Source organism: Eleutherodactylus coqui, chromosome 2 (genome assembly GCF_035609145.1).
Source record: "Eleutherodactylus coqui strain aEleCoq1 chromosome 2, aEleCoq1.hap1, whole genome shotgun sequence".
Taxonomy (NCBI): domain Eukaryota; kingdom Metazoa; phylum Chordata; class Amphibia; order Anura; family Eleutherodactylidae; genus Eleutherodactylus; species Eleutherodactylus coqui.
Genome location: NC_089838.1, coordinates 53,388,730 through 53,398,659, shown reverse-complemented (window position 1 = coordinate 53,398,659; position 9,930 = coordinate 53,388,730). Strand labels below are relative to the sequence as shown.

At 45.8% G+C, this 9,930-nt stretch overlaps 1 protein-coding gene across 3 annotated transcripts in view; it reads right to left on the bottom strand.

The window, feature by feature from the left end:
- Positions 1–11: 11 nt before the first annotated feature.
- Positions 12–9,930, bottom strand: part of BCL2L13 (BCL2 like 13) — a 30,582-nt gene continuing 20,663 nt past the window's right edge. Inside the window, exons 4-6 of one of the 3 annotated variants that reach the window (XM_066590979.1) lie at positions 9,763–9,832; positions 9,438–9,581; positions 12–909 (exon numbers count right to left, since the gene is read on the bottom strand). In XM_066590979.1, the coding sequence (XP_066447076.1) occupies positions 130–909; positions 9,438–9,581; positions 9,763–9,832 (994 nt within the window). In that variant the 3' untranslated portion in view covers positions 12–129. Of the gene's footprint in view, positions 910–9,060; positions 9,374–9,431; positions 9,582–9,762; positions 9,833–9,930 lie in introns of those variants that run through there. The other 2 variants (XM_066590980.1, XM_066590981.1) reach the window with 2 other exon arrangements.

Genomic DNA, 9,930 nt, shown 5'->3' with positions numbered 1-9,930 from the left:
TATTCTTTCAGACTCCCTCACCAAATCACAGGAGCTTCTCAATCTCCTTTTATTCCCTCTCCGTTTCAGTGATTTTGTTTTTTTTTTAAATCGGGCGACAAGGGTGGCACAAGAGGGAACTGGGCAGACTTAGAGGGAGAAGCAACTTTTTCTCTGTTTACTTATTTTTTTCTCAGGACCATGACCATGGCTACCGCTACCGCCAAAATGGCAACGCAGCTGCGCCTCCGTACAGGAGGATAGATTTCCCCTCTGTAAGGAAAATCGGTTTTTCCTCCCAGTTTCAGTCGGTGGAAGCAGCAGTGGCGGCGATATGGTGGATTCAAGTGTTTCCTTTGGCTCCAATGGTGAAGGAACCAAGAGGTCTTCTTTAGACTCCTCCGCGGGAGGCTCCTTCTCCAAAGCCGCTATGTCCATCTTTGGAGGCTCCAACGCCGGAGAAGGGCAGCTCTCTTTCTCTTCCGCTTGAGATGGAGCGGCGAGCGTGGTCACCGCGGTAGAAGGGATGACCAAGATTTCCCTTTCTTCAGCCTCAAGGTCCTCGTCGTCCTCCTCTTCCTGCTCAAGTCTCTCCTCCACCACGGCTGCTTCCTCGATGACCTCAGCTATCTCCTCCTTCTCTACATGCACAATGTCAGAGTTGGACGAGTTGTTCTCGCTGCGTTCCTCGACTCCACCGTTGCTGTCCAGACTCTTTAGCTCCTCAGGATCCATAGCCACCTGCTGCCAGGACTCAGGACCCAGGGAAGTGGGCAAGCTTTCCGTTTGCCAGGAGGAGGAGACCGCCAGGCTCTCTGGGGGGCTCACGTGTTCTGAGTTATCGCTAGTTAGGATGTAGATGTCGTTACTGTCCTCGACGATCAGACCCGAAACATCGTCCTCCTCCGTGTCCAGACTGAACGCTGTGCCCTAGAAGACAATAAGCAGCGTTAAAAGGAATTCTCCACTTAAGTATAACAGACGAAAAGGATCCCACAAGTCCCACATTGTCATGTATATAATCAGACGGCACAAAAAAAAAAAGTAGCTGAAAAACCACCACTGAAGGGCACTATTACTGCACCCTCTATAGACAGTTTTTCAGCTAAACACCCCCAGCAGCGACTCTGCCCTCCTCCATTAGCGACTCGGCCCCCACAGCGGCCTCCCAGCAGCGACTCACCCCCACAGCAGCGACTCACCTCCACAGCGGCCCCCCCAGCAGTGACTCGCCCCCACAGCGGACCCACGGCAGTGACTCGCCCCCACAGCGGCCCTCCAGCAGTCACTCACCCCCACAGCGGCCCCCCAGCAGTGACTCACCCACACAGATGATCTCCGGCGTACACTGTTATGTCAGTGTGCTGCAGGATGCCTCCTTCCCCGGACGCTCTCGCGGAACCAACAGGTAGGAGACGTCGGGGACGAGGAGGATCCCGGCTGCACACTGACATCACAGTGTATGCCGGGATCAGCGTTGCTAGTAGTGCTGGTTAGTGAATACCAGCAGGGGAGCCACGGCCCCTGCCAGTATTCACCAACAGGGTGAGAGGCAACGTGTCAGCGCTGACACGCGTGTCATAGGTTCGCCATCACGGCACTAGGGGGTACTGTTGTAATGTAGTTGAAAGCTGAGACAGTCGTGTACCTCAATGACCTCCTCTGGGTGCATCTGTGCACGTTACTTGTCGGTCTGCCAGCTACATCACTAGCAGTGAATAGACTCTGGTCAGAATGGGTTTCGGAGGTCCTGGCAAAGCGAACACCATGCTCATTAAGTGAATGTATTCTTTACAGTATTGCTGCTCTCTAAGGACAAGGGAACTGAAGCAATTAGAGCGCATTGAGAGATGCTGTGCTTACTGGAACACAAACTCCGCCGAGAGGTGCTGGGTCCGGGATCCATCTGCACCCCCCGCCCATTCCCGTAATTTGAGAGTAATGGCCGGAATGACCTGATGTCTGATTAACTGACAAACAAGAGCATCAAATGCTCTGGGTGTAACGGGATCCATAACAGCCATCTACCAGACCACACAAATGGACAAAGACTCCAGCTGGAGCTCCACCCACTCGTCTATTAAAGCGTTTATAGTAATCGTGCCGCCCCCCTCTCCCCCCCCCCATTCCCTCCAATCTGACGTGCAGCAAATTACTACATAATAGAATTAAGACTACATTTCCTTTGATGAATAATTCCAAATGCCGATATGATGGGAAACCAGAAAGTGTCACGTACACCACTCCACACTGACTGCAACCACTATAATACTGCCCGCCTATGTACAAGAATATACCTACTATAACACTGTCCCCCTATTTACAAGAATATAACTTCTATAATACTGCCCCCCTATGTACAAGAATATAACTACTAGAATACTGCCCCCCTGTACAAATATATAACTACTATAATACTGCCCCCCCATGTACAAATATATAACTACTATAATATTGCTCCCCTATGTTCAAGTATATAACTACTATAATACTGTTCCCTATGTACAAGAATATAACTACTGTAATACTGCCCTCCTATGTACAAATATATAACTACTTTAATATTGCTCCCCTATGTTCAAGTATATAACTACTATAATACGGCTCCTATGTACAAGTATATAACTACTATAATACTGCTCCTATTTACAAGAATATAACTACTATAATACTGCCCCCCTACGTACAAATATATAACTACTATAATATTGCTCCCCTATGTTCAAGTATATTACTATAATACCGCTCCTATGTACAAGTATATAACTACTATAATACTGTTCCCTATGTACAAGAATATAACTACTATAATACTGCCCTCTGAGCTTCGGTTACAAGTAGTCAGAGCACTGCAGATACATATGGGACATTTCTTCTAGTCTTCCAGGACTGGGTACATCAGACACCTCAGGGACTGATCAGTAATAAGTTATGATTGTACAGTAAGTAACTTCTGAGGCGCAGTAAACTCTAAGGACCTGAGAAACCACCAGCAATTATCAGCCTCTCTGCTGGAAGAGCGCTCAACTCTCAGCAGGCGGGAAGTGATGTCATCAGTACGTGTCTCTACAGAACAAAACCCCAGCTTTTATTTAACACTGGCTGCAGGATTATTACTGTAAGTGCATCCCACTGCTCACAGTCCATCCATAACCGAACAAATATGGCTACAGCAGCTTACTGAGTGTTTCCAGATATGAGAAACTTCTCATATTATACTCATTGTTAGTAACATCCTCTCCTAGAAGTTGTCAGAAACTCTGTTGTTCCGCCTCTAACTTGGATACAAGATGTAATACAGGGGGGCATGGAGGCTCTAGTACCCAGTTGTACTATTTCTAGCTTGGATACAAGATGTGATACAAGTGGTCATGGAGACATACAGGTTCCGTTTGGTATCTGCAGCATATTGCTGCACAGCAGAGAAAGCTAAAGGCCCTTTTACACACAACGATTATCGCTAAAAATTTGCTCAAAAGCCATCTTTTGAGTGATAAGCGTTGTATGTAAATGTGCCCATCTTTCACTTTTCTGCAGAATGACGATTTCATGTTCGGCATTAAATCCATTGTTTGACAGAAGAGCTGAAAGCAGGGACTTCATGCAGTGATCTCCCCGGGAGCGCTGATAACATTATCTCAGCTGTCAGCCCCACTGCAGAACAAAGGGAATGTATTCAGAGAACAGACCAATGATCTCTGAATATAGGTTCCAGCAGCTCACATGCTGCTAATTGGCTAATTGGCCTATTGCTAATAGGCTAATAGGCTACTAATTGGCATTAGTACCATTTTTATGCAAAATGATCGTTCAAAAGCTATGTTTTAAGCAATCATCTTTGCGTGTAAAAGGGTTATTAGCCACTAGCCTACCACAAGGGCTAGTGATGCTGTCAGTTTGTTTTTTTGGTTTCTGATAGGGATTGAGGTGAGGGTTGGGTACTCCGGGATAAAAAAAACTTCAACCTTATGAGTACTTAAGTGTACTCCTCATACTCTGTTAGTTTAGACGGCATCATTAAGCCAGTGTTTAAGGCTGGGTTCACACGGGGCGGATTTGCCGCGGAAATTCCGTGTGAAATTTCGACGCGGCAAAACCACATGCAGCCGCTAATCCCGGGATTAGCCAGCCACGTGGACGGGATTTCTCAGAAATCTCGTTCACACGGGACGGCAAATCCGCTGCGGCTAAGCCGGCAGAAGCTGCCGCTGCGGCGCGGATTTGGCGACCGCAGCATGTTCATTTTTTTCCCCCGCTGCGGCTGCGCTCTCCTCTATGGGAGCGCCGGGCACAGCGGAAGAGCGAGCGGCTGGGCCGCTTCAAAACCGCCACGGGTTTTGAAGCAGCGATTCTCTGTGGAAATCTCGCGGTTTTTCGCTGCGGCCAAACCGCGAGATTTCCGTCGGGACTCCGCCCCGTGTGAACCCAGCCTTAAGGTGGTTTTTCTTCATCCATCATAGATTTCTTCACTATCTAGTGGATAGGTTCCTGATGAAACTACAACAGGGTAGTGGAAACGCGTTGAGCCTGGAACTTATATGTTAGACTGGATATTTTTACCAGTATATTGATCACTTTATTGGAAGTTATTTCTTCCCAGACATTGATCAGCAATAAATTCAGTATAGAACGGCTAATCTATAGGACCTAGCCAATAGCAAGTAGTCTTAAATATGAGTGGCACATTAACATTAGCCACTAAGATACTTGACTAAATTAGTTGAAAGATACACTTTCAGGTCCATATTGCTGATAATCCTCGTTTTTCTTATAATTTAGTAACTTCTTGTGTTTGTGTTGGAATCACTATCAAATTATTTTAGCTTATTTTCATTAAAGGTTAAATTTTAGAGACACAGAATCCTTACAGTGAAACTTGTGTGTAAAAGGGCCTTTAAATAAAGGCCCATTTACACGGAGCGATGAACGCAAGAAAAAAAACACGCTAAAAAGTGATTTAGTTTTAACGATAATCGTTGCATCTAAATGCACGACCATCGTGCACTGCTAGCTGATCGTTAAATTCAGTCCAGCCTAAAAATCGTCCTTCAGGCTTATCAGCAGTTCTCCACGGGGAGTGCTGATAGCATTGTTTTCCCCCGGAGAAAGGATCTGAATACAGATAATAGACCTCAGGCTATTATCTGCTTTCAGCTAAAGTCCCATTTACACCAGCAGATGATTGCTCAAAGATCGCTCAAATGACAGTTTGAGTGACAGCTTTGAGTGATCATTTTGCATAAAGTATTAAGTAGCTACTCAGCTACTTAAATACCAATTAGGTGTGCAAATGAAGCCTTCACTAAATGCAGTTAATAGCCCCAGGCTATTATCTGTGCTCAGATCCTTTGTTCTCCACTGCGAAACAATGCTATCAGCACTTCCCTTGGAGAATTGCTGATAAAAGTGAAGGACAATTTTTAGGTTAGCTTGAATTTAAGGATCAGCTAACAGTGCCCGAAAAGTAGACGATGGGCGCACATTTACACACACCGATTATCGATTAACGACTTTTTAGCGATAGGCTGGTGTAAATGGGCCTTAAGGCGCTATTTGCACATTTAATTGCTCTTAAGTAGCTGAGTAGCTACTTAATAGTTTATGCAATAAAGCTGTCACTCGGGCCGTGTAAATGGGCCTTTATACTGTGGAAATCAGGAAGTTTAAATACAACAGATCCAACCTGCTTGCTGATTGTTTCCAGATAATAAGAACAGTTTATATTTGAATATACGTGTGAATAAGAATATAAACTAAAGCCCCATTTACACGCAGAGATTATTGCATTAAATTCATTCAAAAGATAGTTTGAGTGACAGTTTAGAGCATAAGCTACTAATAAGCACTAATTGTCATTAGTAGCTTATTAACTTCATTTGCATGCATTTAGAGAACAGCAGATGGTCTGTTCTCTAAATACACCTCCTTTGTTCTCAGGCAAGTTACCAGCGCTCCCCGCAGAGAACTCAGCATGTGGTCCCTGCCATAGAAGACAATGGATTTTATGCTGACTTGGAATCAGCGAAGAACGTACAGCAATTGAAAAATGCATAATGGGCGAACACATTTACATGCAATGGCTATCGCTCAAAAGCCATCGTTTGGTCAAATTTTGAGAAATTGTTGCGTGTAAATGGGCCTTAAGGTGGATATATGACAAAAAAAAAAAGTCAATTTGCTGATTACAAAGTGAGGATCAGATATAAGGCAGCTTGTGATGCTATATTGCGCCCTAGCTGTTCGAGAAAAAAAAATAAATATATATATATATTAAGAGAATTAAAATTCAAAAATGACAATTTTTTGTTGTAGATCCTGTAGAACTGCTTGTAACAGTTTGAGGTGCATGTCCCTTTAAGGATCTGGGACAAACTAAAATTCATCATAGCGGACAGTAAAGCTGCCTTATGTGCAGGAATGTCACCAAATAAATACCCATCATCCTCCTGGCTTTGCTCCCGCTCTCCCTGGGGCAGTGGCTTATGTAACAATCAATAAGTCTGTGACTCTCCGGACGAGGAAGGTTTTAGTTGCCGCCAACAGATGAGATTCTCTAGATATGGAGACAGGGCGCCCGAGCATCAGACAACTAAAAACCACGTCAAGACCAGTATCTTTCTGTTGGGTTTTCGGCGCGGATCCTCACGTAGATTTAGCCCTGTAAATGGGCAAAATCTGAATGGGAATTCTGATGCATCAACTAACGACACGTCGCTTCTCGATGCGGGAACGCGATTTTGCTTGTCAGAATTCCCCTGTGAAGTTTTGTCCAGTGATGAAAACCCTCATTACATCTTATGCTCCAGTCACATCCAGAGCTGTAGTCACATCCACAATGTGGGCAAAGCAAAACTCTCTTCCTGCACTGCAGGCTGCTATCCTGACTCAGCCTCGCTTCACATAGCAGAGGGATTGTTACAGTGTAAAGTGTTCCCAGTCACTGACAGCAAGCAAAGCTCTTAAAAGATAGTGAGTAAATGCAAATGATCACCAATGAAGTGTTATTTACATGGGACTGCATGATCACATCATCCCAGCAATGAACAACATTAATCCCACCAAGTGCGTTATGGGATGTCGCAGCTCTTGGCATTAATGCCAAATGGAACTTCGTGTTGCAGCGCTGGGACTCCCTTCCCTTCATATTGGAAGTCAATCAGCTCTTAAAAGGATACAGATGATTACCGCACATCTATTAAGTGGGGTCAGAACATGCTGGGTTGCGTTGTATTGCGGAAGATGTAGTGCTACACCTGCAGTCACTTTGCAGAATGCAATGCGCCAAAGTTACATTAGCAGAGGGTGTCTGTCAGCACTGTACTGACTGAGCAGCCAGAAGAACTGTAACCGCAGCTGTGGATGTGATTGGAGTATAAGAGCAGTAGACATAATACAAGATTATATAATGTGTGAAAGGGTTGATAGTGGGTACGGCGCCAGCACCTGGAGGATGGGGACATGAAAGTGGGGGATAACAGAATAAAAGTAGCGCAGCCAGCAGAACCCAACAGAATGTGGGTTCTGCTGGCTGCACTATGCAGCACCATGCACTATACAGTAAACACCCCCGACAACTAAGCAGCATTCTATTCATGAATTAGGGGGCTCAGGACGAACATCGCTATCAGTGCCACCCAAAAATGATCACCAATTGCAGTGTGCGAGTGAGGGTTCACTTGCTTTAGGGCTCTTTAAAAGGAAGTGCTCAGTATTAAACCCCAGCAGCAAAGGAAGCAACAGCACAAAAAAATAAAAAAAGAGCATTAAATTAGGAGCCACAAAAATGACGCCAAATAAATAAGTGCCGGCCCTTTAAATGTCAAAAGAAACAAAAAAGAGGGCATATAAACAATGTATAAAAATGTAACAACTGCCAGACGGAAAACATATCACCTGGTCACAGCGACTGCAAAAAAAAGAAGAGGCCATCGAATGTCACAGCTCTGCGGTTTCAGCGCAGACCCCCACCCCCCTTTAATAAGTGTTAGGTGCCACATAAGTGACGTCTTACCCTGCGGGACGACTGGAGAGCGACAGGATCCAGAGAAGAGACTGTAACATCTGCGCTGGGAGCAGCAGAGAGCAGGGACAAGGAGAGCGCGCGTGACAGCGATGGAAGGGGAGGAGGGAGCGCGCAGCGACCCAGTTTTGTTTAGGCTTTGGCTCGGCTGCAGGGCAAATGCCGAAGTAATGCTGGGAAATGAGCGGGTGAGATCGAGCGGACGAGAGAGCAAACAGACGGAGGATCAAAGGCTCTGATCACAAGAATCATATGTCTGAGTGCAAGCAACTATACCACGTTATCAGCCACCTCAGGCTTTAGGGGAAAGCTGACTGTAGGGCAGGTGAATACATCTATTGCTTCCAGTTATCTGCCCCTCCAAGATCACTGCTTTATATCACCTTTATATATGCAACTTCTTGTTTTTCACGGGACCTGGGGATACTGATCAGGGCATTTAAATGCTGCTGTCAGGACAATAGCAATTAAAGGGATAACAGTCACAATCAGTGTGCTCTGTTACAGGCAAGTATTGGCTGTCAAAAGGCAGCCAGCACTGCCATGCAGGGAGCGGTTCCTGCTCCATACAAACCCTTCATGCCCAGGGGGTAAATATACATCATAGGGCATGAAGGGGTTAATTCACCTGCGCTTTTTGATGGTTCCGTGACCCCCAACTTCGCACTGCAGAAAGCAGCTGGCATTCTTACCCGCTACCATATGTGTAGAGTGCGACTGCTCTAAGGTCCATCTATAATGCTGCCAGCTAAGAGGGTCAAACACACTGACCCCCCCAACCCCGTTATCTCACAGCAGTCAACAACTACAATACCGCCTTCGTACGGGACAGCTGAAAATGCCCTTGTAGATTTAATGAGACAGTACGACTGCGGAAAACAAAGGAAAATGGCTGAAGACGACCAGAATGTGCATCAGCTGTGACGCAGCGGAGGAGCCAGAGCTAAAGGAGGTCACATTGAGAGCGCCGGGGACCCTCACGTGTCTGACATCTGCACAGCCTCCTGTAATCCACCAGGAAATGACTCCGTCAGCTGCGGCTGTACCCGCCGAGAATTTACCTTCCATCCAGCTGGACGACCGCATCCTGTAATCCTGAGAATTCTCTCCGAGCGCGGAATGATGTGATAGCTCAATGACCTGCTGATATGGAGGGCACTAAGACATACGTTACAAACGCCAATTTGGGGAGCGCTGGTGAGACGTGCAAACTCAAAGGAAAGAATATCCATAGGAGCAGTATTATAGTAGTTATATGCTTGAATATAGGGGACAGTATTATAGTATATTCTTGAAAATAGAGAGCAGCATTATTGGACAGTAATGTAACCTTTCATTATCATCTGACTCAGTAAGTACTACTACACCCATCATGTTATCAGCAGTCATTGGATCATGTTTTGTCGTTATACAGGTTCATGCTATCACACATTCATACCCATCCGCCTTGCTGGATGATGAAGTCTGCGCACACATCCTCCATATAAGAGACTCCAAATTGTACGAGGTTGTCTAGTTGGCGAATACCACGTCTTGTCTGATCCAGCAGGAGGCGCTGCAGGAGGACAAGAGGTACCAGTACCTGCCAAGAGGAAGAATTTAGTGTGTAGTCAGTTTGTGTGTAATGAGCCGTCTATAAGCTTTACATCTAGAAATGATAAGTGGCGACTTCTTAGTGGAAAGTTATGTGCCTGAAGCACAGGAGGAGCCGCAGCAGATACCTCGTGCCTCCCTGAGAGGTGGAGGGTACAAACATCACCCACCTTATTCCAGCCGGCGGTTTGTAGAGCAGGGTCGTCTGACTCTTTCTTGAACTCTTCATATGTCAGGCTCCTGAGAGGAGGAACCAAAATCATTATTGATGCCGCTGACCTTGTCTGTGAAGCTGTACACGGAATGTGGTCCCATCCAATACCCTCATCTCAGAAGAA